The sequence below is a fragment of the Stylophora pistillata genome, chromosome 6 (genome assembly GCF_964205215.1).
Source record: "Stylophora pistillata chromosome 6, jaStyPist1.2, whole genome shotgun sequence".
In the NCBI taxonomy this organism is placed as follows: Eukaryota; Metazoa; Cnidaria; class Anthozoa; order Scleractinia; family Pocilloporidae; genus Stylophora; species Stylophora pistillata.
In genome coordinates, this window is record NC_142524.1 from 1,782,228 (window position 1) to 1,810,210 (window position 27,983).

At 38.5% G+C, this 27,983-nt stretch overlaps 3 protein-coding genes across 9 annotated transcripts; 1 reads left to right on the forward strand and 2 right to left on the reverse strand.

Annotated features, from left to right (window-relative positions):
• Positions 1 to 15,178, reverse strand: LOC111330406 (uncharacterized). 6 transcript variants are annotated; one of them, XM_022935257.2, is made up of 13 exons: positions 14,996 to 15,178; positions 14,821 to 14,901; positions 10,400 to 10,506; positions 9,996 to 10,073; positions 7,787 to 7,936; positions 7,319 to 7,433; positions 6,637 to 6,821; positions 5,976 to 6,194; positions 5,224 to 5,391; positions 3,319 to 3,498; positions 2,562 to 2,705; positions 2,169 to 2,428; positions 1 to 1,673 (listed from the first exon to the last, which is right to left on the reverse strand). In XM_022935257.2, the coding sequence occupies exons 3-13, from the start codon at positions 10,497 to 10,499 to the stop codon at positions 1,566 to 1,568; spliced, it is 1,707 nt and encodes a 568-aa protein (XP_022790992.2). In that variant the 5' UTR covers positions 10,500 to 10,506; positions 14,821 to 14,901; positions 14,996 to 15,178; the 3' UTR covers positions 1 to 1,565. The 6 variants fall into 6 exon arrangements, with proteins under 6 accessions (XP_022790992.2, XP_022790989.2, XP_022790990.2 ...); XM_022935254.2 differs by lacking the exon at positions 14,821 to 14,901; XM_022935255.2 differs by lacking the exons at positions 14,821 to 14,901; positions 14,996 to 15,178 and adding an exon at positions 13,070 to 13,443.
• Positions 12,457 to 24,044, forward strand: LOC111330428 (XK-related protein 8). Of its 2 annotated transcripts, XM_088725693.1 has the most exons (4): positions 12,457 to 12,532; positions 12,606 to 12,757; positions 19,343 to 21,271; positions 21,692 to 24,044. In XM_088725693.1, the coding sequence occupies exons 3-4, from the start codon at positions 20,238 to 20,240 to the stop codon at positions 22,572 to 22,574; spliced, it is 1,917 nt and encodes a 638-aa protein (XP_088581819.1). In that variant the 5' UTR covers positions 12,457 to 12,532; positions 12,606 to 12,757; positions 19,343 to 20,237; the 3' UTR covers positions 22,575 to 24,044. The 2 variants fall into 2 exon arrangements, with proteins under 2 accessions (XP_088581819.1, XP_022791018.2); XM_022935283.2 differs by lacking the exons at positions 12,457 to 12,532; positions 12,606 to 12,757 and adding an exon at positions 19,161 to 19,181.
• On the reverse strand, positions 22,987 to 27,011 carry LOC111330429 (phospholipase A2). Its single transcript, XM_022935284.2, has 3 exons — positions 26,855 to 27,011; positions 23,750 to 23,931; positions 22,987 to 23,241 (listed from the first exon to the last, which is right to left on the reverse strand). The coding sequence occupies exons 1-3, from the start codon at positions 26,948 to 26,950 to the stop codon at positions 23,061 to 23,063; spliced, it is 459 nt and encodes a 152-aa protein (XP_022791019.1). The 5' UTR covers positions 26,951 to 27,011; the 3' UTR covers positions 22,987 to 23,060.
• Positions 27,012 to 27,983: the final 972 nt, after the last annotated feature.

Here is a 27,983-nt window from a genome sequence, read left to right on the forward strand (position 1 = left end):
TTTTCTTATAAACAGCATTTAATAAGGCACATAAATAATTGAAACGTAAAGTCTACGATAAATAGAGCTTATAAATATTCATTCGAATTACAAGTAAACATTTCAGAAAAATAAATCGGTTACGGAGTGTAAAAAGAAAATCTCAATGAGCGAAAACACGAGGTACCGTATGTCTTGAGCAATAAAAGCCTTTACTTTTGAAGCTTATTTTTTTCGTCCTGGATTATTCATCTTCCAGAAGTTTTCACTTTGCTCTATTAATATCGAACTATCGAAACCTGTTTTTCTACTTATATTGCATGCCGGGAAGTGGATTGTCTAGATCACTGTAGCTGTCCTTTTACACTTAAGTTTTGTAAAGAAATGCGGAGAATTCAGTGCAGTCCTCAATTCATTACTATTCTCAACTTCTCTTTTCTTTACTACCCACTTTGGAACTGAAATTGTAGCGATAACTTGCAAACTTATCACTGCCAGGAAAAAAGGAAGATCCCAGAAATTTATCTTATTTTTTACAGACAGAAGGAAGGGATTTCGACTCTTTGAATTGGAAAATGATCGTATTGCGTTAAACAACTGAAAACAACCGTGACAAGAATTAAGTAACAAAAACTAAAAAAGTAACATATCGATCTCCTTGTTCTAAGAAAAAAAAATTAAAAATCAATTTGAAAAAATAACCCAATACAAGATAAAAGGATGAAATAATAATAACGTATTAATACATTAAACGTTGTGGCAAATTACTAAATTACAAAGGATTGCTTTGGACTTCACGTTGTCTTCTACAAATGGTTGCAGTTTACATCTACCTTATACTCACGTACGATATGTAAGCCATAATATTAAAGATAATAAGAAACTTTTTGAGTGTAACAATACTTAAATTTCTATTTTGCACCTTGCTTTCATTTTATCCAAAAGTTTCCCCGCGTAAGCTAGAGGACGAAAAGAAAACCTGACAGATTTCTATATACAGGCGAAAACTCGGATTGAAAACATAACATCTGTGTACCTGAAAAATGCCGAGTATGACCTCTTAGATTTACCCATTTAACTGTTGTATAAACGATTTTTTGTGACGAAGAGAAAATATCAAAGGTTCTAGGACCACTGAAGATGCGTGTAAATTTTTAGTATAACCTATCTGCTAAAATCTATCATTGTAATATAGTCTTTTCAACTTTCTTTAATTTTTGTGAGCTTCCGTGCTTTCTTGAATTATTTCTGTGAGAAAAAAATTCCTAACACATCATAACATCATTACCTACATTAGCGTCTGAGGAATAACAAAATTTATTTTCCGGATGCATATCAGAGGGCTGGAATCAAATTTCTCGAATCTGATTGGCTAATCTCACCCCCGTAACCGGCGTAATTCCGACGACAACCTGGAATTTTTTCCGCACCATTGGCGGCAAAGCGAAAAACCAGCAGAAAACATAAATAAGTTTTTTACCGGCCCAGGTTGGCCCGTGGGGAAAAAACTGTGCTCTTGTTCTCGAGCACGATTATTCCTCGTGCGGACCTCCCGCTCGGTAGATAACATAGGTATGTTTTCAGTTTTAATGTTTCACAAATCCATTAAGTTGACAAGATCCTTCCCTAAACTGCACGTCATCCAATGCTATATCTCCCGTGTATCCTCGGCCTCGCGTTCCTTCAAACGTAATCTGCGATGAAAATAATTTAAAATATGGAATCACTTCATAGTAATATGTAATTGTTGACCAACTGGAGGGGGGCCGAGTGGAATCATAAGCTAAAACCTAGGCGCCTAAATGGTAAGTTCAGCGCGCTGCTCACACTCTAAAATAAATTGAAGCAGGCGGAAATTTCTGTTCGTAAATTTTGAGCTTCACTGCCATGTCAGCAACGTATAATGACAGGTTACTTTGATCTCTACGTTCAAGATGAACAACATCACTGTGCAGGAGGCCAACCATTAATCTTATAGACAAGTCATTAAGGGAATCGGAGGAATTTGTCGAAAGGGGAAGTCAACTGGTTTTCAGGGAGAACGGTCGTAAATAGAGTATAAAAGGGGAGAGGCGTAGAAAATTGCCTTTCACTAAACGGGCATAACATGGGAATACTACAGATCCTTAAGGGGGAACAGGTAAATATTACAAATAATGACCGATCCCTTAGGTAACGTCCTCTCTCACCCGATATTGCGAGTCAGAATTAAGTGAAGCGAATCCTTGTCTCCAACGCTTTCCTTGCTCTCCTGATTTGGACCACAGTCTCGTTTTGGTTCCCAATTCAGTGTTTAACAGGTAAACACTGAGATGACCCACAGTCCGACCATTCATACTGTACCACCAGCTCATGCACCAGTCCTCCGAGGGATTAAAGGAGCGGCTCATTAGCTGAGACTTGAACCCAAACCGCGCGGGATATGAGGATTCTAAGTAGAGGTAATAGCCTTCCGGGAAAAAATTAAAAAACACAAAAAGTTAATACGCTGTGACAATCGCACATTTGCCAAGAGTGTCCTGAAAAAATATTGGGAGGCCTTCCACACAGAGAGAGCACAAGCAGCCCAAGTTCAAACTTACCATTGCCTGCCCCATGGTCTCCTCCTGGTCCCGTATGTTTACTCGGAGTGGGACCTTTGTGGCGATACCACTTAAAAGATGGTGACGTACTCCAGACGTTTGTCCAATTACAATAGTCTTTATCGAAATTACAACCGTGTGAATCTGCAAAAGCAAGAATTGCGTTAACATAAATAATGTCTATTTAAGGAGCATAATTACTAGAGGAAAAAAGTGAAAACATTTTTTTTTTAAATGAAAATTTTCCAAAGAGACTGAGCTAACACTAAGCGCTGATTAGGAATATCGCTAACAACAGATAAATTGGAGTCTTATCGCGAGGCGAGGCCTTGTTTTGGAGAAAAATGATTTCAATAATAAACTCCTGATGAACCCATCCATGTTCAGAAACATCTAAACCGAGGGTTTCTCAAATTCACATGAATGCAATTCATTGGCATCTTTTTCAGTTCTCTTTCGTCTCCGTATATTTTTTTATATTTTAAACAAATTTAAAAAGATGGAGTGAACCAGTCCCTCAAAAGCACAACCTCACCGTTTGTTCATCTTTCAAAGAAAGCTTCATAACTTTGACCTTCTTTACTTACACACCCGTTTCTATCGGTAGCAATTCGTGTTCCTTCTCTGTTGCTGATTACAACTGAAGCGGTTTCTATCTTAAACATCTTATATTTTCTAGCAATTTCCATGTTTTTATTTTCTGCGCAAAAGTGTAGATCTATAGGACATAAACAAGACCTAAAAGACAATAACTTACTTTCAGTACAAGCCATCATGTTGCACGTGCGCATTTGTGTGTTAGCTCCTAGGCAGGTCTTCCCGTCATGCTTCGGTGCCGGGTCGTTGCATGATCTCGTTCTCTTCCGTTTGCCGTAACCACAAGATTTATCACAAGAACTCCACTCACCCCACCGGCCCCAGTTTCCGTTGACAGGCGCTGAAATAATCAGGAAAAAAAAAACCTTAGGACGAATTCTTAGAAGAACATGTTTATGAATAGCATCATTTGGTAAGAGTTGATCTGCAGCCATAGTTAGCTGGAGAATAATATACGTTCCGTCCTGGAATATGCATGTCAGGCCTTCCATACTAGTTTGCCACCCTATTTGTCCGACCAAATAGAGAGAGTTCAGGAAAGAGTCTTAAGGATCCTATTCCCAGAGGTTTTGTATTGCAAGGCCCTAGAAGATGCGGTTTTAAAAACCCTCTTCCATAAACGTGAGGAATTATGTCGCAGTCTGTTTAAACAAATAGTAGAGAGTGACCAGCATAAACTAGCTGTCCTGCTGCCCACGCGCAATGAAAGTGAGAGATATAATTTTAGGACTAGGCGTATGTTTTCAATCCCGAATGTGAAAACAAAGGGTTTTAGAAATACTTTTACATTGCACTTTGCAATTAAACAACAATTGTAAAAGAAAATTAATACTAGTATAGTTTGGAATTATAGTTGCAATTTTTAAACATGTTGTATATAGCACAAGTAATTCAGCTTATAGCTGCAAGTTGAGGTTTCTTTGAATAAACGATTTACACAAAGAACCAATTAAAGTGCGCCTAAACCCAAAAATGTTTTTCGCTTAACGAAATAAGCGTATTTTTGGGAGTATTTCTGTGCAAAACTTTTTTTATTTGCTTAAATCTTCAATTTTCTGTGCCCAGTCAAAATACGGAAAATCGGCCGCCATCTTGCCCCACAACCGACTTTAAAGAGGAATGGCTCTAGCGGGTAATGTGACGTCAAATCGAGAACACGAAAGTCTGCATTTCACACATTTTCACTTGTTTGGGAAGGTTGTAGTCGATATTGTCCGAAAATATGCCGACTAAGTGTGTTGTAGGAGGATGTAGCAACGTGCGAAATCTGCATGAAGGTATCGCGCTTCGTACATTCCTCATACAACACACCTAGTCGGCATATTTCGGACAATATCGACGACAACTTTCCCAAACAAGTGAAAATGTGTGAAATGCAGACTTTCGTGTTCTCGATTTGATGTCACATTATCCACTAGAGCCATTCCTCTTTAAACTCGGTCGTGGGGCAAGATGGCGGCCGATTTTCCGTATTTTGACTAGGCACAGAAAATTAAAGATTTAAGCAAACTAAAAAATTTTTGCAGAGAAATACTCCAAAAAATAGGCTTATTTCGTTAAGCGAAAAAAAATTTTTGGGTTTAGGTGCACTTTAAGATCTCTGTCTCAATTTCTCAATAGATAGAAATCTCACTCGTTCGTTTCATTTCCAATACTTCAACTCGTGTCTAAATGCTGAATGACAGGACTTTCCTTGAAGCATTTTATATAGCCCTTGCCTAGAGAAAAAAGATAGTTAACTACACTCGTTTTCAACGATATGACATTTCATCTCTTCTGGCGACTTCCAGACAAAGAATAAAACCGAAAAAAGTGTCGTATCTGTAAAGCACATTCTCGTCCCCAAACCCACTCGTTTTCGACCACGTGACCAAAAGAAGCGAGCTACATGTATCTGGGAAAGAGAATAGTGCCGCTGCAAATTAACCATGGAACTGTGTGCAGTAATGTTGCACAATGCTGCATTAAAGAATGACCTCGAGTGTGACCGTTATTCGTTTGACAGACCCGCCATTCATCGAGGTAAGTATATTGAGGACTTGAACTTATTACCATCTTCACTCACCAAAACATTCTTCTTTGGTGCACTTTCTCCGATCAGTTTTAATTCCATGAGAGTCGGCCCCAGGACAGTGCGACCGGGACGAAAAGCAAACCCGCTGGCGGTACTTCATGCACCTGCTGTTACAGGGGGTGTACGCTGACCACTCACTCCACCCTACTTGGTCCTTATCTACAAGAAAAAAACGGGTGAATTGAAAATGCTGAATAACATCTGCGCACCACGAACTCCCTTGCGTATGAATGGCGATACTATAAATTGACTATAATGGTGGCACTTTCGCAAAGAGTTCGAAGCGTTGATTCCTAATTAACAAATAAATTCCATGTTCCTGTGCATCTGTTCAGTAATAGATAACAGATGACGTCAAAATGAGGTAAGAACAAAAAAGTGGCACGTGCGCACATGAGGCGCAGCCCAGTGTGTCTCTAATGTTCTTGCCACATTTAAGTAGGCGACATAGCAATATGGAATCTGTTTTATTTGACAAAAAAGCAGAACGTTGTTCATGGTGACGTCAGCTATACATCTGTCTTTCAATAGACAATGAGTAAGAACCAATCAAAATGCTTGTATTATTCAGCCTCATATAAAACTGTGAAATGTTCAGCAAGCAACCGTGGACGATAATACTACTCTTGTACGTTGGATCAGCAGTGGTCTAATCGGCCCAAAATAACGAATATAAATATAGAGGCAAGACCGATACAACGTAGATAACTCACATAAAGTAGTAAACCAGAATAAACACTCACTATTGCAGTGATACAGGGCGTTTAATTTCTTGATATCCAGATCACTAAAGCCAACCGATCGACCCAAAGACATGTAAGGGTTGTTTAGAGCACGCACAGTTGGTTTACCATTTTTTGAAAACGTCCTTTTACTGTAATGCATTAAGCTACTGTAATCATAATCAAAGTCCATACTGTCGACTTTGGAATGTTTGTACTTGTCAAATTGGTTTTCCAACCCTGAGAAGAAAAAAAAAAACAAATAAACTCAAAATGTATCAATGAAGTTGTTTCCCCCTTTAATTTTGTTATCTTTAAAGGTTATGCCCTGAATTTCTCTGAACTTATCAGAGTGGGATTGTGGAATTTAAACTGAAGCTAGGATCGGAGACTTTTCATAACAGAAACCTATGGAAACCACAGTAAAGCTCTCTAAATCCTATGATACCCACGATCTAATTTGCATCTCTCCCCTCTAGTTGCCATAAATTTCCTAGTGAAATTACCCTTGCAAATTTAACATCCTCCTAAGGTCACGCATTCGTCCTTGCGTGACAAGTCTTGCAGAGGACTGCATGAGAAGCTTTCATTTTGGATTAATGACGTCAAACGAGGGTGTAATCATGTATGGTAATTATCGTACTTTTCTGTTCAAATAACACGTGACTGACGCACCACCTACCCTTCTTAATATTTTCCCAGATGATTTCCACGTACTTATCTCGGTCAGGTCTCGACTGCTCGTGCCAGAAACCAATTGCATGCATTAACTCGTGCATAATGATTCCTTTGTTGTTACATCTGTTCCCCAACGATAGACTTTGAGGTCTCCTGAGCCAGTACAATCGGCCAATGTACGACCAACATCTGTAAAACAGCGATGAACCTACGTCAATTGCTAAAAAAAAACTTGTTTTGGGGCGCCTTTATGTGAGTAAATAAGATCATGTTTGGTTAATAAAACAGTGAAAAACTTCGAACACTTTCAAGATCCAAAAAGAATGTAGATTGTATTTTTGGGGGGCGATCACACCCATCTGACAACGAGTGTGTAAAATGTTGAAGTCTGCAAACGTGATGGACACGCATAGCTGCTGGAGCATACACCGCTTTTTGTCGCAATACTTCTACCCCATCGGGACAGGACGCGAATCACTGAAGTTACTCCCCTCCTCCGGCTTTGGTCTAGTTTTTCTTCCAGTCGATTGGAACCCATTTGAAAGTACAGTGTCTTCCCGCTCAAGATGACAAAGTGGCTGAACCCGAATCTTTCGACGAGGAGAAAAGCGAGCCGACTATTGGCCACCGCGCCTGCCAAAGAGTTCAAACAAGTTTACGAACTTACAATATAATCAATAACTCACCCCTTTCCTCTGCTAAATTTTATCCAGTTTCTCTCGTTCGTCCTCTCTTTAAAAGTGATGCAGGTGTATTTGTGAAACTCCTCAATCGCAGACATGATGTTCTTTTTGAACGCGTCTGAAAGGTAATGAATATAGACGACATCATAACGGCAGATTGGAAAATAGATTGGTAATTAAGGAACTAATTAGCTACAGCTTTGTAAAAAGTGAATCCCTTCCAAGCCCTGCTCTACAGATGGAATAAAAAATTGCGAGTAGGAAAAACTAGAAAATATCGAAACAATTATTCACAGCCAACTAATATTTGCATAAATGTCTAACCTACACCACCACCACAGCAAAATACAGACTTATCTTGTTACTGTTTGTTTTCATGGAAACAGGACAACTAGATTTGAGCAAAGATGGCTTTCCTCTGCAACCAAAATGCAAGAAAAAAAATTCGCATGCTTGGCAGGGTTTACGTACCCAGTCCCTTTTCGATCTCAAAGGGTACAACTCGGTTGGGCCAAATCTTTTTCCTCTGTCGCACGGCATTCCTTTTGAAACGCGTCTTCTCATAAACGTTCCAGTCTCTGTCCGTCAAAACTATGTCCCCTTCGTGTCCGATATTGTAGGCTGTAATGAAATCAGTTATATCATTAGTACTGTGCATGGGGAATTAGCCACCGCGAACAACATACGCATGAGAACCAGGAGGGAGGGGGGGGGGGTAGAAGTAATTTAAGGGCGAGTGATTACTTTTTAACATTTATTTGCACTTGGGCTGAGGTGCTCTTAAATTGAAATAGAAACTTAAGTGACCATTAAAAAAAACAGAAAAACAGAAAAACACACCCAAAAAATTAACTCGTACCAAACCAATCATGCTTCTGTTATGTTTTAGATAGACGATAGATAGATAGATAGACGTTTATTAAAAAGAATACCTTAATAGCAGCTGGAAGCTGAATTGCAAAGGTGTACAAATTACAAATTACAAATTTTACAAGCGTACATTCACGAAATTTCTCTAAATTAATTCTCTGTAAACGTTCTCAGATCAAGCCTGTATCATTCCCTTCAGAGTAATATTTAAGTACGTGATGAAATCTCTATCTTGTTATATAGAACAATCGGTCTGCGTTATCAGTGCCAGGCAAAGCACGAAACTCACAAGAAACTTCCTAATCCCACTCGTCGAGTTGTCCGGTTATAGTTTTAAGGAGCCCATCGCCTGCGGTCCGTTCACTACCGGTGACGCAATTCACAGTTTGCTACTTCCTCAGTAAAAGAATACTGCTTGGCACGTACATCTACAGCTGATGAAATGCTGTTTGTATAAATTTCTGGATTATTAATTTATAACATATACAAACCATTTTTTCTTACACAGTAGCATGAATAGCCATTGAGTTTTGACATTACGGTTCGGCAAAAACGAAGGGCTTTGAGGAAGTGAGAGAACCTTAAAACCGTGGCAGTTGTTATGGCTAAATATGACGGCCAAGTCTCCTATTTTGCATAAGATTAGATCGCCAACAACTCGATACCCTTTTTGATTAAAAAACAATTGTACAACACATTGTATAAGTGTAACCAATAGCTACCAACTTTTCCAGCCAGAAGGACTGGGGTCACATCCACGCGCCTCTTGTTCTTTTATCAAATTTCTTTTCTTTTTCTTTTTTAAAGATTTCATGAAACATGATCGGCGTATTAGTTTCATTGTAAAATTATCTTCAAAACAGACTCTTGGCTTCATTGGTAGATAGACAAAAACAATGTGCCTATTCAGACCAGCTTTGTTAAATAAAACATTACAAACGGGATGGTTTTAATCATTGTAAGCTCTCGTAAGCTCATTTGTCTCCTAAGTCAGTGTTTGCGTTGGTCGATACTTCACGAAGGGTCGAGAGTTCCGCGTTGGAAAAATTCACCCCAAAGCTAAGCGTAATCGATTCCACCTTGGGAACACACGAAGAGGGTTCCTTTCAGCAGCTGAGACTAGATATGTCAGATATGAAATGTAGAGCCAAGTTTCAATTTGCGGTTTTAGACCGAAAGCAGCCGATGACGAATCTTGCAACAAAAAAAAATGGCGCTTTTGCCCGAGCTGAAGAAGCCGTGAAAGGCCACTCGAAGTTCCGCTGCTCTTTTTCACCGCTCCACTGCCTTTCTTTTCATCAAGCGCCCCGAAAACCGTTAGCAACCCAGCCTACTCGCAAGGGAAACTTCAGTAAGCAGAACACGGAAAACGCAATGGGGTTTGCTTGACTTACAGCTCAGCTATCACTACCTTCGTCACGGAATGTCTGTGGTTGCAGTGGAAGTTAAACGTGAAACAAAAGTTACCCTGTCCACTTTCTCAAAAAATTTGACCCGCTTTTCTTACCAGAATGTTATGTCGCCGTTGGATACTTCCGGTGAACTATCTAGGTTGTAAATGGTGATAAAAATATTACCTTAACTCCCACGTTTGTGGCTTATTTTGACCTGAAGACAAAAGAAGCCAATTTACTTTGACTGCCCATGATGGCTCTCTCGAAAGGTCGAAATAGCAAACGAAGGTTTTCATTAATTGGCTGCATTCAATATCTTACATATGGTGCACGATCACATATCTTTCACGCGTATGGGAAGAGATAATCTTTTTCCAGGCTTAATAACAGCTGTAGGTATAGGATAAAAGGCTTACGTTTGTTTGCTTCGTTAATCCAGTCCATGACGGTAAAATCTTCACCAAGCTGTTCTGATTGAGATACGAAGGAAGTATCTGGTGAAAGAAAGAGAAAAAAAACAACTCGATGTAAATAACAGCCACTATGACGCAAAGTGACATACATACAAGTCACTTAAGCGTGTGTCTTTATCTTTAAATCTGATCATCACGTGGATCATTATAACAAGTTTATTTTCGCTCTATGCATACAACGTCCGGCAAAATTAAATGGCCATGTTTTAAGGTGAGGACAGAGTATCTAGTCGTACAGCATGACAATCATTATGGGCTCGGCGACGGTAAGCTCTCCAAAATAAACAACCACAGCAGAAACAATAACAATCAAGAAAAATCAAAAATATTTCGGAAGTTTGCGTCACCTGAAAACCTGTTTGCGCCCAAGGGACTTGTAAACGAGGAACGACTTCCACCGATGACAAATATGGCTACTCTTAACAGTAAATATTGCCAAGGATCCATCGCGTATCTGCGAAAAAGAACACGGTTGTTAGAAGATATGAAGAACATACACCGGTCAGTGTTAGGAGTAACATTTCACCCTTAAAAAATGCTCGAAAACGAAATCAAACCTAAATTACTTTGTCAACAAAATAAAACACGTGGAACCCCCTACGCTCGTGAAATAAGACGATGCTAGTGTTAAACCTGACCGCCCGTACTCTCCGTCTGTTGCATGTGGAATAAATGTCCGCGTGCCTTGGTTCATGTACTGTCCGGCGTCAAATCCTTTTTGTCATTCAATCTCATTATTGTTTACATATTTTACGTTATCAAATCCCCTCTCTCCCTTGGTCACGTGAAATCAATAGCGGCACAGGTCCAAAATGGGTTTGCGCGTCAAAATTATCTTAATAATACTTTGGCTTTTTAACCTCCGTCCATGTTTATGTCCACTTTGTCAAATTTGTTGCAGCGAAGGTTCAAATCTTTCCACAGTTGCTGTCGACAAAATCTTGTCAAAGATGGGATAACACATCGAGAACGTACTCAGATACATTTGATCATCATCAATCTTTGGTTTGGGCTTATCTGATGAAATCATTCTTGGAGAGATAAAAGAAACAATTTTCCCCGCACGTAGATATAAAATAAACAGTTTCAAAAGAGCTGCTTTCTACATTTATCTGCTCTTAAACTGAAAACTTATCCCCCCAAAAAGAGTATTAAAGCGAAGATCAGCCAGATTTCCTGAAGTAGCAGAGTTTGAGAGCTGTGTACCGGAAGGGGAAGAAATCGAGGGCATTGCAGAGTTTTCGAATCTGTGTTCTTATATCAAGTGGCACGCTAAAAATATATCACAACACATGACCCCAGTGTTGACCTTACCCCTGGTGAGGACCTGGAAAATTCTTCTTCCATGATGCCAAGAACACACACTAAATCGGAGCCAGAAAAAAGTCATTGGCACGTTTTGCCTTGGTGTTTGACAAACCAAGCCAATCAAAAAAAGGTCGATATCTATCTGGCATCTCCTGCAATGGCACTTAATAATCCGACGCGACCGTGTACAAGTGTTACTCAATGTGCCGCATTAATCCATTTGCTTGAAAATGCGCCAATACTAAAGCACTGCTCACGCGGAACTGAAAAATAAGAATGCTCTGCATATCGATACTGCCACAGGGATCAACATACGAAAACGAAGTCAAGTGGAACCTTTTATTAGAATTACTAACCTACATTCAAAGGGAAAATTAGTCACAACAAAAAGTTCCATGAAACAGCGCTCTATTCTGTTTGTCGTGATCGAAATCAACTCCGATAGATTGGTGATGTAGTTAACTACACCAACATCAACTTACCATACGAGACCCACTCGAAGACATTAAGAGGTCATCTCACCGAATCAAACTTCTCGCACAGGGGAGCCCATTAATTTGTTTTCTTTTCTTTTTTTTTTTTTTTTTTTTTTTTTCAGTTTCGAGAATAGTATAAGTGTGTTTCAGATTCAACTAGTCGATGAAAAATAAAAGAAAAGAATTGGGCGTACCTCACTGCAGTGCTTCTTAAAACCGACAAGAGAGTTATAACAATGTTGTAAACTGGATTGAATTTGAAAGAACTAGAAATTTTCTAGTATAAAACAATGAAAGGAACCACGGCAAGTTGGTCTGCCGTCTGAATTTTACCAATTTTTTATTTAACTATCTAATCTCACGGGACATGAATTTTCACAAACTCAATATCAAGGCGTTAGCGGTTCCAATTAGTCCGACACTATCGATTAGTGGCGAATAATTATTCCACCACTAAAAGAATTTGACCCACAGACAAGTCATTCACAAAATGAAAGAAAAATTAACTCATTTCCATGGTCTGGCAGTTTTTAAAGCGAGTCTGGTTCTTGAAGTCAAAATATGGTCAGAATTAAGAAGCATCTTACCAAAATAAGTACCACGTTAATGACACCCCTCTCTAAATGTATAAAGAATACACCTATCATATTTGCGACGTGTCGTCTTGACGAAGACATCCACCGCAGAAAGCTCTCGGTAAAAAAATTAGTATGCTGTCTTGGTTACTAACAAAACCATCCAGCATTTTATTTGTTTTTTTTTTTTTCAGCTGAAATTTTCAGATGGTCTTTTGTTCATGACAAGACATACTGACAAGACTGATCTTTGACAGGCGATCAGAGTTTTTCTGAGTGCTTCGATCGATGACTCTCAATACTGATTAAGGAGTTGAAGTTGTAGATGGTAATATTAAGAGATCAGGTAAACATACCTCCTTTTAACTAATTGCCCTAAAGTATTCACTAAAATTAATTTCGACGCAAATCGTGTTTCAGACAATTCAAAATGGTTTCAAAATGGAAAGATAGGATGGTCGTATGAATTTGTAAATACTGATGAACTAAATTGCACTTCTTAGAGCTGAACAAGAATGCTTTCATCGTATCTGCATAACTGTTCTCAATTAAAAACAACCTTTATCTAAGTTTATGCCTTAGAATTGCGGTTTCATGGTATTTTCACAGACTAATTTTGCCGTGCGTATAGAAATTGCATGATGAAATCAAAACATACCATAAACTTCTTTGGGGTTTCATGTACTTTGGCGCTTTCTTCAATTGGCATGCCAATGTGGAGTACCACTATAGGAAAAGTCGCTAGTCAAGACACTCACACCCGCTTCTCGGTCGCATATTCAATACGCCAACAGGGGTCGCTTGTTTTCACTACAGGTCGGCAATGTTTCCTCCCTTGTCTCGCTTAAGGGCGAGGGAATCCCCTTGGGGCATAAAGCTTTCGGATCTCAAAAAAACTCAGACCTTGTTCTTTCTTAACTCAATAAAAGTTCCTCTATTTGAAGGTCGTTAAAATATATGCACAATGACCTCGTAAAGACCGAGAGAAATCGAGTTGTTGCTATGACTGGAAGACAGCTCGTGTTGGCGTTACGTAATTAGGTTTTCGCTTGCCATTGTAAAAAATGTCAAACCTCGTCGAGTACCCCTAATTAATGGCAAGAATATATAAATACAAATTGATGTTTTGCTACAAGACATTTGATTTCGACCCATTTGAAATATCTAAGCTAACGTTTCTTAATAGTCCGGAATTGAAACAAACGCTGAATCGTCTTTTTGAGAATTGGCGCCAAATATTTCCCGCCTCAAACCTGATTCATTGAAACTCTTTCCACAGCTGCTTCGCGTGTGTCCCTTATTTATCCACATTAACATTAAAAGCCGTGTCCTTTTCAAAGCTATGCAAATGATACTAGTTTAAAAAAACTAACACATACAATAAACGCCTGTTTAACACTTCTATACTCTAGAAAATTGCGTGAAAAGCTTTATCTATAATAGTATTTTTCTTTCTAAAAATACTTAAGGGCCGCTTTTACTCTGCAGCGATAACGACTTGATTATCAAAACAACATATTGGATGACTAACGAGCAATTATTTGTTGTCTTATCGCACAACCGAACACTAGAACCGCTCAGCTCATGACAGGAAATCACGTTCACAAATTTCAAGGTCAGTTATACGTGACCAACGCTTGCAGGCATCCACTGATTCGATTTTTAGTGAAACATCGAGAGAGACCTTATCATGAAGTGCAATCACAACCAGGCCGGTGGGTGATATAGGCCCGCAAGCCAAATCTATTTGAATTGAGGTTTCAAGGTTGTTATGTGGTTAACTGTGGTTATCATCAGTTCACGCAAAATCATTTAATCTTTAAACAAGGGCGTTTATCATTCAATGCACAAAACATTAATGGTAAGGTCGAGGTTTCAAACAATAACCTAATCTAAATTAATGAATCCTTATTGGCGCCTTTCTCAGAGTTGAAGGCTTGGGTAAAGATTGTTATCACGCCGGAAATTTTCAACCGTACAACCGGAAAAACCTCTCGTTGCAACACGAATTTTTTTTCATCGCTGGCTTCCGCCCAACGATGAAATTTATTGCCACAACAAAAGGATAAAACCCCCAAACGGTCAGGCAATTTCCATCGAAAAAAAAATCATTGATCGAACTCATCAAAACGATTTTGTGATCGTTCCGTGACGAGTAGCAGGCGACGAAAGAAGACAAAAACAACATGAGTACCGAAAATTGCACCTTCGAAAAAAAAAAACCAAACAAAAGCTAAAGTTGATATCCAACTGTCTTAGACAATAACAGAGGACGGATTACAATAAAATAACTCCTGCATGTACAGTCACTAAATTTTGAACCGGTTTGACCTAAATGCATCTGAAAATGCCTCCTAGCGCTAGTTTAAAAATTAACCGACAAACTCAAAGAAAGTGAACAAAAATTACCTAAAGCAACGATGTACAGAATTATTAACTTGAACAAATGCATTCCCGTGGGTAGCGACCTTTGATAGAAATGGCTTTCCGCTGATAAATCAATAAAGGAGAATCTGCTCCACAAATGAAATATTCCAGAAACTAAATCGAAACGAAGAATGCTTCAGATCTTGTACCAGCTTACCGGCTAATCAAATTGATGCGATGTACCTCCTTGTGAAGTTGCGACTGAATGATTTAGATCCCCTAGGCTGGCTTCAAAACAAATGATACCAACTCAACTACTGCAATATCAAGCCAGTTAAGAACAGCACTTAAACAGAAAGACCTCACTGCCAAACCAAAAGCACCAATAGGAGCGCTGATTACGTCAGTGCAGTAGATCGGAACTCTATAATGTTCTGCAATGGCTTGTGAGTAGGTAGAGCTCAGTGGGGAATCTTAAGGAATGTTATTGATCAGCGGATTTGACCAACCTCCTTACTTGTATTCAAGTGTACTTTACACCGGAAGCACTCGGTACAAAAAAGTGGCGCGTATGCAAGTTGTGATTAAAAAAATGGCAAACAGGTCCGATTAGTGTACACAAGGAGGAAGAAATGGCCCGTGAATGAAAGAAAAATTATCGATAAAGCAATAAGAGGCTGAATACAACGCTCCATGTTGCCATAAAACATCAGTAATAGCGATTGAAGGCAGGCTATATGTCTACGGTGTTCCTGGAGATCATGTAGCCGTCTTTGCCGTCACGTTTGTCGCATGCGTGTTTCTGTTTTGTTTCATCTTCAGTAAAAGGATTTGATGTAAAACGTGTAGCTTGATTGAGGTGAAAATTTGACCCTTTCAACACTTACAACACAGGTAATGTTAGAATACACCTCTTCACAAGTTAATCAAGCCTATTGAACGAAGTATGGCACAAATACGTAATTGGATCAGATTTTGTGAGATAAACGGATGTATTTCTGGCGATAATGCTTTGACAGCTTAAGAAAACCGCCTTTCACAAAAGCGGGTGGAAAGATATTTAACAGATCTCGTAAAATGCTTTAAAACTTCGATGAGTTTCTTTCGCGTCTGATTTACAAAAGCTGTAACAAACCTCGCGGAGGTTATTCTTGGTCGTTGTTTAATATAGGAACCTTTTGTCTATAAATAGATACCTGGCTTGGGGGGCATGGAAAATATATTTTGAGTCATGTTTTTTAGAACAATAGATCACTCGCGATGTTGTTCAAAAGTATTCAAAAGATAAATGAGGTGACAAAAGATAACTGTCAAACAAGGCTTTCATACTTTGGCCCTGGCCACTAACTTAACTTTTGAGAATTTTAAAGCTTGAAATGATGCGAAGCTTACGTTAAGTGCCTCTCAGCTGTTGACTGGTACCTTTGGTGGAATGAAAGGAATTTTATGAAGGGAAATAATAAGTGACAGGGAAATGGTTTCGCACCCATTTCGTGACCAGTCATCCGTGTTTGTTCAGTTTCCATTAAAAAAAACAGGAAATGCTAGAGATTTGGTTCTTGGGAAATTCACGCGAGATCTTCTCTTAAAAGTCATGACAACTGACTAGCTTTAACAGTCTTTGAGGTGGTAAGGTTGCCTATTGAAAATGAATAATCCCATGATTGCACAGTCAATTACTCCTTTAGGGTACTTCAAATGACCCTAAGCCACCACAAAGCTGGAAACAAAATCGCAAGCTTATCTGGGCCAAAAATAACGTGGTCAGAATGTCCACTTCATAGGTTTTACTAGAGATTTCTGCTCTCTGATTATCGAGTTCCTTGTGACTATTACTGCTGTGTACGTCCTATGAAAATAAAATTACGAAGAATCTTTGTAAATTGTTGGCAGCCCTCCTTGTTTCTTTTAAAAGAAAGTTATTTAACGAATGGCGAGTAAAAAGTGATGCAGTTTAAGATATCATCAAACTGTCATCGTGGATAAGCAGATTTGTTATTTTAAAAGACTGAACATTTGATCATTTCCTGAAAATGCTTCCGACATTGTGCCTGAGGGTACCTGAAGGTGTAGCAGTTCCTTTTCCTTGGCAGTCAAAGAAGTTTGCGTAAATTGGCTATCATCAAGCACCGGGAAAAAAAAAAACATCAGCTATTATCTGATTATTTGATTTTACGTACAACCCTGGTAGCGCATCTGCGTTTGATTATCCCTCGAAACTTGATGATATTTTCCGATTAACCCTTCGGCAGCGCGTTCCTCCCACGTAAACTTATTTCATCACTGCATTATTTCATCCGCACAAACTTATTTCATCGCGTTGGGCCTTGAAATAGGCCGCGCGCCAACATTAAAGAGTCAGCATAGCACGGACTCGAATCATCAACTTGACAAAAACATACTTTTCGGAACAACTCCGATCGATGGTGATATGTATAATGTACCAGACGTTCTGTGACTGCGAATATGAGTTCTATTGGTGCGCTACGAGTGGCTATCCACAGGAACTAATCCCTTTGTCCACAGCAAGGGCTCTTACGAGTTACGACAAACATTTGGCGGGAAGTCCGCGTCGCGTGTGTAGCACATAGACGCCGCCGCTGACAAAATATTGTCAAATATGTCCGTAGATCACTAAAAGGACATACTATCAATAATTGAGGGTTGAGGACTCAGAACTAAGTGCTTTAAGGCTGACAGCCAAGGTCGGCTGAGGTGTAAAGCTTAAACCAAGAAAAGATTTAAAAACTTTGTCCTAAGAAGACCGTACATTGAAGAAACACAATCAAGGGCTCATAATTTTGAAGACTTCAAAGTTGTACCGCCAAAAGTAAAAGCCGGTAGTTAAAACCAAATTGTGTCCACACGGGAAACAATTACATTTTTTTTTTCCTCAATCGGAGAGAAATTATTTTTCACTTGATATGAAAGTGGTGAGACTAAAGAGCTCTTGCAAATGCTTCAAACAACAGAAACCATGTTTTTCAAATCAAAATTGACGGCCATACTGAATCACACATGCATAAGTCGGCACTGTTTGTTCACAGCCTCCCGACCGAAATAATCGGTTTAAACTCTCAACGTTTTGGCCCCGTCGGAATAATGTGATTTATCTCTAAGTAGAAGAGGCATACCTCAGAAGTTCATACGATATGCTGGGTTAACTCTTTCAGTACAACGTCTCCGTTGAATACTACACCGGTTAAAATGACTGCTGAACAGACTTCTTGAGAAGCCACGTGCGCAAGGCGATTGTTTGAGCAAGAGTAAACATCAGAGCTAATTCCGCTTCTCCAGAAAAATAACACGTGTCAGTCTTACCTTCTGGTATTTTGTCGATAAAATTGTCGCTCGTGATAGATAAAATTCCTGTTGCTGAATTAGTTTTCTGTAATAGCGCAGTGTCAGGATGTGTAACTCAGTGCGGTCAGCGATACAATAGCTCAATTATTCACAGCTGATATGTTTGGCCATGTAGGAAATTCATTAGATAACATGGTTGGTCTATTGAATGTTTTGTCTCATTTGTGAAATCATTTTCAAGATGTGCAAAGAATCAAGAACAAATAGGTTAATTAAGTAGAAGTTATAAACAAATATTCCGCACAATGTCAACAATTAAACATGCAAGCACGACATTGCACGTGGGTGAGTGAAAAGAGATGGTAACAAATTAGTTTAACGATGTGGCTTACAAACAAAAGCATAGAAAATCCTTTTTTCCGACGCTGGATTCTGATGTGTATTATACACAAGTAGCTAAAGCTAACCAGCAGCTTTTCTTGTCTACAATAATGGAATTTTCGCTGTTTTTGTATTCATCTGTGATTGATTTAATTGACCAGATCATCAATACAAATATCAATACAAATGATAATATGGCGCCATTTGTCTCGTGAATTTTTGCTAAGCCGGTGTAATTTACCACAGTACTAACACGCCATTGAAACCTGTGGTTTCCATGGTTTAAAAAGTCACTATTCAGTTCTTCAAATACTCTCTCGAGTCTGTCTTAAACTAGATTTACTGAAAAGAAGTAAGTTTGATGAGCGATGAAGACTTTTAGTCCTCACAAAGATTTTCGTAACGCATTGCTTTGGCGTGACGAGATCACACAACTGTCAACACTGCAATCAAAAACTAACTTGTGTAAAAGAAAGAAGAGCGGCGATCGAAATGTAATAATAATAATAATAATAATAATAATAATTTTCATAATAATAATTTTTATAATAATAATTTTCATAATAATAATTTTCATAACAATAATTTTCACTGCTAAGGCCTCGATCCGACACATTTTTTAAAAACTCTAAAATATTGCAGGACAAGCACTATCATTGTTGCAGCTGTTCCAACTTTGTCGAACTACCAGTCTGCTCTTCGGCACCAGGCTAACGCAGGTGAGTTAGCAAAGAGGGTCCCACAGGTATACGGGATTAATTAAGGTTATCATCCCTAACTTCCTGACCAGCTTAGAACAATCAATTGTCCAAAGTGCAAAGTTGGCCGCTATAGGTTGGGTCTCCAGCAATCAATTCACACTCATCTCTTTTCTTCATAGTGATCGAGAAAGTTAGGAACATGTGCAGCAGTCAAAGCACTCCACACGTCATGGCCAATCACACCGCTGGTACCGTCTTACAGTCGACACGTCTGGTTCAAGAGAAGTGTAACTGCACTGTGCGTCGATTTGTTCCAAAATTGAATTGATTTCCCTAACCCCATTCCGGAAGACATGACAGCTTTCACAGCGCCATTCCCTCCCCTTCCTTTCTCTTCGGGTAGAGGGTATGGCTACTGTGGGCTATGCCATTATCTAACTTGACGGTGTGATTTCTCAGGAAATGGGTTTCGTGACCACGAATTTTTTGTTTAATTCTTCAAGCGGAACGAAAACTCCAACCTTGAGATTGTTTGGTAAAAGGAAACATGAGCAACAAATGTGAACGATTAGTAAACGGAGATTACGTAGTAACAGCCGGTTTCTATAAATATAGATGATCTCTTAAGATGTTTAAGGGAATGTAATATTGAGATTTACGAAGCAATGGTTCGTGATGGTTGTTCAGAATTTATGTGTTGTTTATCATAAATTAACACATCAGACGATGCGAACATTTTAAATATTTATCGTTCGTCTTGCTGAGTGTAAGTATTAAACACCGCAATGGAATCATATCTGAGGCTTGGCCAAATTGAAAACAATATCGGGAAAGTATTTGATTGTTCTCAGAAAAGCAAATGACAAACAATACGATAACAAATAGCGTAAACATTAAATGAAAATGAAAGTTCATCCGTCAGGTAAGTCCCTTTTTTGCTGATGTCATTCACCCACTACTTCTTAATTTGGCGGGTAGTGCATAAATTAATACGGATTCAATCCGCTGGCCCAGCACCGTAGGCCGTTTTAAACCGACAGAAGCGGTCGAAGAACGAGAATGGTCGCTTTTTAAATGGATCTTGAACATTCAAAACATCTTCAGACCACACTGAAGCTAGATGAAAAACAGAAACGAACCGTACGAGCCCTTAGGCGGCAAATTTCTTCCCATTCCACGAGAAACGCAACAGTGGATGGTGACCACTTCGCGAAGTTAAGCGAGGAGGAGATTATTCTCCTTCGCAAGATTATTGAAACATTTACAAGTAATCAGAGGGATACGGAACCTACAGGGGATGAAGTCGACGGAAAGGGTAGAAAAGTGGATAGAAACTGGTCGATTGAAAGCTATCTTTCCGGATCCTCTAATCAGGGAAGCGGAACTTTCGTGAATCCTGGTCGCTTTTATGTTCGCGTCTCAAAAGAAAATGTAAAAGCTGTGGAGCAAGTATGTATCGAAATAGACGACGAGGAATCCAAAAATAAGTCTACCACAAACAGTTTTGGGAATTTAAGCGGAAGACAGTCATTCGAAAACGAAATCGCAAGTAAATACAAACGCTTCTATGGATACTCTGTTGCTGTGACAAAGCAAAGTCACGAGGCAATTGTAGTCAGAAACTCTTACGTGACAGGTGCGTTACCAGACAGTGTCACGAATGGAACGAAGTTTAGTGTCACCAATGGACGCTCTCGTAAGAAAGCTAGCGGACTCAGATATTTACCACCACGAGAACGCTTCAAACGAGCGGTACATTTAGTGATGGATAATTTAAAAATGCGGCCTCGAAAAATGGACAAAGACTTCTCAGAGTTATGGCGGAAGCGTGGTAACGCAACATGGCTTGGCATTTTTTTCTCGGTAGTGGGGATTGGCGCGTTCTTCGCCGACATTGCAACGGATCTTAAAGTTGCAGCTGACCATTTCAGAGCCGGCAGCAACTGGTGGGGAAGTCTCACAGTGACGTTTGTGCTACTTCCATCTATTATCATAAACTTGGTATCTTTCTTTTGGTACAAAGAAGATGAAAAGATTGGAAGGCGACCGAAAAGTGGCTGGAAAGTTGTCGTAGCAACACATTTATTTTTAGTGGGGCCTATAGAGAGGTAAAACTGAACTAGCTGAAAAATTTTAGATTGAGAGACTCAGGTAGCGTACGTGTAGCCCTACCCTCCTCCCTATTTCTCCTCGAAGGGAAGGGTACGGCCCCACGTAGGCTAAGACACAAGTTGCAAAGGTCTTAATTGCACATTTTCTTCGTGGAGGGGACACAGTTTCAAAATGTGGTAGGTATCACTGGGAGAGGGGTCCAATAAAAAGCGCGACAAGAATTGAAGTCAAATGTTTCGTTGCACCGAGTGCCTTTTTCAGTTTGTTTGCTTGTTTGTTTACCTTGACGGTGCGTTTGTGTTTGCTCAAGATAAGAAGTTTGAGACGGCTGAATTAGACTATCACTTTGATCAGATTTGATTCTCTCTGCGTCAACAGTGCTGTTATTCAGTTTTTGCCTTTCTCTTTTTCTCCAGGTACTGGAGAATCCTTGTCAAATCGTATCGAATAAAACGAAAAAAGGAACAACGAGTTGTTGATCACAAGATATTAATAGCTATGAATCTTGACATTAGCATGCTGCAAATGATTTTAGCTTTCACAGAAGATGTACCTCAGCTTGTTTTACAGCTGTACGTCCTCGTCTCGCGTCAAATCCTTGCAGAGTTTGAAGCAACAAGTGTCCAAGACTTGTGGACCATCCTTTCCATTTGTTTTTCTTTCGTTTCCTATTCTAGAGCAGTTGTTAACTACATCAACTGCCTCCGTGACTCAAAACGCCACAAAGGCCAGTTGCGCTGGTACGGTTACCTATCCATGTGGCTATGGAGAGCTTTCATGATTATTTCTCGAATACTTTCGCTCGTTTTCTTCGCAACAGAGTTCAAAGTATGGTTTTTCGTTGCCCTTTCTATTCACTTTGTCATTGTTTTGGCGTTCCTTTGGCGTCACGAGCTTTATTTTTTTCCAAGATCCAACCTGAAGCAACATTTTTTCCGTGTAGTCGTGTGTTACATTCATTTGTTTTGCTTCTTTTGCCTGGAAGGCGTACGCACCATACGTTGGGCAATTAAGTACTACATCTTGACTTTTGTCGAAAATCTGATCTTTTCAATTCTCTGGTATACAAACAGAAGTGGGCATTTACCGTTTCAAGTAGAGCTTGCAGGGTTCATTGTGATTTTCGTGTTTTTCTTTGCGGGACTTCTCATGATGACATTGTACTACAAGTTTTTGCATCCACGATTCCATCAGCCTCGATTCTCCTTGGCTGCTCCGAAGGAGTCGGAGCTTGCAGACATATATCCCAAACAAGGACCGGTCAAGAACCAAGAACAACGCTTTGAACTATGGATTTAAGGAACTAAACGAACTTAATATTTAATAAGATTTGGACAACTACTTCCTCTTAAATTAGTGTAACGGGAAGAGAAGTGGTTGCTGAGCTGTAACGGTATTTGTCTCCTGGTAGAAAAAGCCAGACTTCGAAAACGGCAGGGATAATTGGTTATGTGCTCCTGAGCAAAGCTCTTAAGTCTCTCTCCACCCAAGACTGGTAGAAAGTCGGTGAGACTCCTCACTGAATTCTGAGGGGATAACGCTGCAAAGAAGTACTAGTATTTCATGTTGGGGGGGAACGAGCAAAGGCACTTTATGCTTTAGAGTCAGGATGATAAACTTAGGCGTTGACGACTGTTGAGATTGTGTGAAACTTAGCATACGGGACACCACATGACCTCAATATCTCTTAGAGCGTTCCAAACAATAAGCATACCACGGCAAAGATTACTTTATTTTGAACAAATTTCTTTTACTGACTCATTTATTTTTTTTATATTCATCAACTCAGTGGCACTCTGCTCTGTCAAAATTTTTATATTTTGCTTTGAGATCGTTAAATTTAACTTTTTTACTAATACAGTCTATCAATTGTGTTTCACATTCTTTGATGTTATTGGAAGAGCAATAGGTGTCCGATCTTCTATCGATGGCGTTCTTAAGGCACTGGTTATGTTCTTTGCAACATCTGAAATCAAAGAGAAGAAACAATTGCTATTCGTCAGTATGTTTTGAAATATTTAAATTTAATCCCAAAATCAAATAGCACGATAATCTCCTCTTACTGTTGTGAGCTGTAGTCGGAACGTGTCAGAGTTTATCCACAATCTGGAACATGATAGGACTAGGCGTATTGATACTCCCACCTGATAGGATTTCAGCCCCTTCTCCCCTCCAAATTATCAATCGCTTCATGTACCTCCCCCCTTCCCCTCCAGTAAACCCCCCCCCCCCACTTCAGTAGGCTCCTCTCCGAAAGACCTGGCCCTAGTTGTTCGATTGGTGATGACGCTATCCACCATATTAATCGCTATCCGGTGGATAGTGCATGTACGTTTTGTAAACACTTACCTGCTGAATAGCGATTTATCCGGTTGGATAGCGTTTTTAACCAAGAGCCGAATTAGAAAGCACTCGACAACAGCTAAAATTTTATCGACCAATTAAAAAAATCTAACATTTTCAATTATAGTTACCTGTCCAAGGCATCCTTGGGTTCAACAGTCGAGGGGTCTGTGTACTTCCTCATCTTCGCAGTGACGCCGCAGAAACAGCCATAGTGACGCAAATCTTTAAGAAAAGGGTCTCCAATTTGTTTACAATGCAGTTGTGCTTCAAACGAAAGTACAGGATTCCAAACGCGCTTCTGCAAATATTGCTAAAAAATAAATAAACTTATCAAATTACTATTCGCATGTTGCTGATAAATACATGTACTTTAATGATATGTTTCAGTTTTTTGGATAATAAAATACATGAAAATTTTTTTCAGTTCTGATTGGTTAAGATGAATGCAGTTTTCAGTTAATTTAGTGCAGAAGAGAGTTAGTTCAGTGCAGAAGAGAGTTAGTTCAGTGCAGAAGAGGGTTGATTCAGTGCAAAGAAAGAAACAAACCAGACATTCTGATTGATCAATGTCAAGGTCAATGTCACTTGCAGGGTTTGAAAAAATTATTTTTGCACGTGATTCACGCGCTTTTCTTCTGCGTAGTTATGAGAAGCTACTTCGTATTTTTTCATGTATATTGTTAATAGATAATCACATGATTTTCTCGTGCAATTTGGAATAAATAAGCACTTGTAAATTTTTTCAAAGACCACAAATTGCACTCGCCCTACGGGCTCATGCAATTTTGTTAGTCTTTGAATAAAATTACTCGTGCTTATTTATTCCAAATTCCACTCGAAATCATGTGATTACCTGTACGAATTTGATCAACAAGTGAACTGATATTATAAAGCGACGGGAAATCATTCAACCTCATAGCCTTGCAAAGACTAGCACAAGAGCAGTCGCCGACTGCGATCCTTCTTGTTAGCTTGACTCTACTGCTGTCGAAAGACAAACGGTTACACAGTTTTTAATTTTCCGAAGGAACCGGCATTAATTATTGCCTAGGGAGTGATGGGGGGGGGGGGGGAAACCAGATCCGGCGGATTTTATTTGTGTGCAACAAAATGCACCTGCCCCCCTCCCTCCAAGGTTCTGAAGCATTCTTATGATCTCCTCTCAATAGCATTTAATTGGCAGTTAATCTTCTATAATGACGATCGATCCCCCTTCTGCTCCCCCCTGAAAACAATATGTTCCTCAAAAATTCTCCACACCCCCTCCCCGTGGTAGATAATGACTGGTCTCTAAAGACTGTAAGTTGAGAAAAAACGGTTTAACATTTATCAGTTGTCATAACCACCAAGAATGAACATATCTTTTATCACAGGTCTAGAACAATTAATGCGCTTCTTCTACTGAAAGCTATTCACTACACTTTTATACATTTTTATATATTTTTCTATTATGTGTAAAATATAGTTTCACGTTTAATCGAGTGTATTGTAAATATGTTTGAATTTAAATTATGTAAATACTGGTATAAGTGATTGTTACTATTGAGAATTATTTTGGTTTGAAAGCTTCAGTCATTCTTATTCAAAGAATTATTATAGCTGGATTTTGAGAATTGTTCATTGAATCTAGAGATTGATTTCACATAGTATTTAAGCTTAGCTTTAGAATCAAGTTGTGTAAAAATGTTAGATAATTTGCAAATAAAAGTATCTTATTGTTTTAAAAAAAAAAAAATTCCCTACACTTTACCAAACTTCCTCTAATACAGGCTATTTTGACCCTATTTTTCCAGCGTCATCGATCGTCTTTGCAATTTTTCATGTGTTCAAATAGACCACTCTTGAAGCATTGAATTATACACCGAAATCAGTACAATATTTTCCAGTATGTTAGATTGAAAGGTGTTACATATCACAGTTATATGTCGATGTTAAAATTGTGTTTTGATTATCAATTAGCTTGCGCAAACTAAAACCTTTTTTAATTGCTTTTTTTGTTTGTTTGTTTGAATTCATTTGAGCTTTTTTAAAAAGTAAAAAGCTTGGATTGTAATCTTTGACTGGAATATGCCGTAGATAAAATTTAGAAGTGATGTGTAATTCATAAAAAACTCAAAACTGCATCTAGCGGGAAAAAAAAAAGTTGAGCAATCCACACCGGAGAAGCTCCACCTAAAGACTTTTATCTACGAGTCACTAACGCCAAGGGAATGGCTTTTTCGATGAAAAAAAAATGTGCATATATATATATATATATATATATATATATATGTATAGAGAGAGAGAGAGAGAGAGAGAGAGAGAGAGAGAGAGAGAGAGGGATTGAACTTGGTGTCCGTGAAACAGTGCTCGATACAAATAGTAGAGCAAGTACAACATGTGGTAGGCGGAAAAAAACAACTACATATGCATGCATATGTCTATGTAGTTGTTTTTTTCGCCTATCACACATTATATATATATATATATATAAAATATTTTATATATATTTTATATATATTTTATATATACACGTGATATATATATATTTTTATATATATATTTTCATATATATATATTTTATATCTATTTTATATATATTTTATATATATATATATATTTTATATAAAATATATAAAATATTGTAAAAATATATAAAAATATATTGTAAAATATATAAAATATTGTAGTACACGAGGACGGACAACTTCGAGCAAAGAAAGACATATACTCAAATAAAAAGTCTAAGAATGTTTAATAAAATACGTTTCGGTCCGAGAACTTCATCAGTGACTTACAAATACAATGACTTACAAATTCCTTAGATAGATTTATATAGGGCGTGATGACACATATAAACAAACACAGTAATGACTACGCGAAAAATTATCACAATAAAAAGAAATGGAAAAATTGTCGAATCCACTGAAAGTGTTAATTTTTCCATTTCTTTTTGTGATAATTTTTCACCTTTTCAACAAAGGTGCACCGCGCCAGGAGGATCAATAATGATTCGCAGTCCAAACCTCACAGCAAACACGAACGTAGAAAGTTTAAAAATTGCGAGGATGGACAACTTCTGACGTCAAAAATATAAAAAATTTAAATAAAAAACGTTTCGGTCCGAGACCTTCTTCAGTTATTTACAACTTTTGAAATAAAAAAAGAGAGCATTAAATAACATATATATATATATATATATATATATATATATATATGTGTGTGTGTGTTAGTGTGGTTGGTAGGGTACTCACCATGATGGGCTCATCTTGCTCTCGAGTAAAACAAAACGCATGAGGAAGTTGAGAAAGGAAGACAATAAAAGTTATAAACGTCGCTTGACCTCGCATTTTGAACTTGTAATGATGATAGTTACCCACTCACGTGTATTTATAACAAAGCCACAAAAGAAAAAATCCTGCATTCTGATTGGTTAATTACAAAACTTTAAGCGTGTTTGACTATTCGAGCCTAAGAACATGAACATCTAAGAAAGACAAACTGGCAGTTAAACTAAAAAGACTCTCCTATGACTGGTGCACATTCATTTTTTTCCTCCTGTCTCATCCTTCGGAGGGTTTACCAGTTTATTCGATCATTTCTGCCTTTCTAAATTGTGTACATATCAAGAATATGTGCCTTATAACTCCAGCTGGGAAAGGCCGTATGCTTCGGTTTTTTATTCACGTAACATAAGCTAACAAAGAACTCGCCGCCAAGTTGGCGGCGGAACTCCTTAAATTATGGCGATTGCAAATGTCTCGCCCGTTTTGCAATTCAAAATTTTGTTGACAAATCATTGAGAAAAATTTATCAAACGACCTAAGGAATTATTTCAAAAAAAAATTGTGATATTTTAAGTAACATTTCTTCAGTAAGGACAATATCGTTTGTGTTTATGTTGATTTTTTAATTAAACTTACCAATAATGGGGCTTATCAAGCGCCATTAAACAAAGAACACCATGCTGTTAAAAGCCACAGAACAAATTAAGCGCGGCAGCGGCGTTACAGCTGTAGTCTATTGTCATTCTGAAAATATGGAAACCGGGGCTCGAAAAATATAAGATTTTAGGAAAAAGAGCCACATTTTGCCAGTTTTTTCAAATTTAACGTAAATATTCTACGCTGATACCTCTCACTCTGACTCAAATTGATGAGACTTGAAATAGAAATTAAAGTTGATAATGTAGAACTCAGCAGTTTAATTTTGACGAAGGGCTAACGCTCGAAACGTCAGCTTTTTAACTCTTCACGGTGGCCATTTTACAATTTCAACCTAGTTGATATAACCAAAATACCTTGTTACCCCCACCGACGAAAACTCACCCCGCTTATTCATTTGCAGTTTAATTTTGAGTTTGTTTTGTCGGTAATGTAACAC

Excerpts from the sequence above, each read along its gene's own strand:
- LOC111330406 (XM_022935253.2), bottom strand. The coding sequence starts at position 10,746 with ATGAACCAAGGCACGCGGACATTTATTCCACATGCAACAGACGGAGAG. Across the intron at positions 10,074-10,399 it reads GGGCGCAAACAGGTTTTCAG|ATACTTCCTTCGTATCTCAA; the intron begins GTGACGCAAACT and ends TTCTTTCACCAG. Across the intron at positions 7,937-9,995 it reads GATTAACGAAGCAAACAAAC|CCTACAATATCGGACACGAA; the intron begins GTAAGCCTTTTA and ends ATTTCATTACAG.
- LOC111330428 (XM_088725693.1), top strand. The coding sequence starts at position 20,238 with ATGGATCTTGAACATTCAAAACATCTTCAGACCACACTGAAGCTAGAT. Across the intron at positions 21,272-21,691 it reads TTAGTGGGGCCTATAGAGAG|GTACTGGAGAATCCTTGTCA; the intron begins GTAAAACTGAAC and ends CTTTTTCTCCAG.
- LOC111330429 (XM_022935284.2), bottom strand. The coding sequence starts at position 26,950 with ATGCGAGGTCAAGCGACGTTTATAACTTTTATTGTCTTCCTTTCTCAA. Across the intron at positions 23,932-26,854 it reads AGCAAGATGAGCCCATCATG|CAATATTTGCAGAAGCGCGT; the intron begins GTGAGTACCCTA and ends TTTATTTTTTAG. Across the intron at positions 23,242-23,749 it reads CCCAAGGATGCCTTGGACAG|ATGTTGCAAAGAACATAACC; the intron begins GTAACTATAATT and ends CTTTGATTTCAG.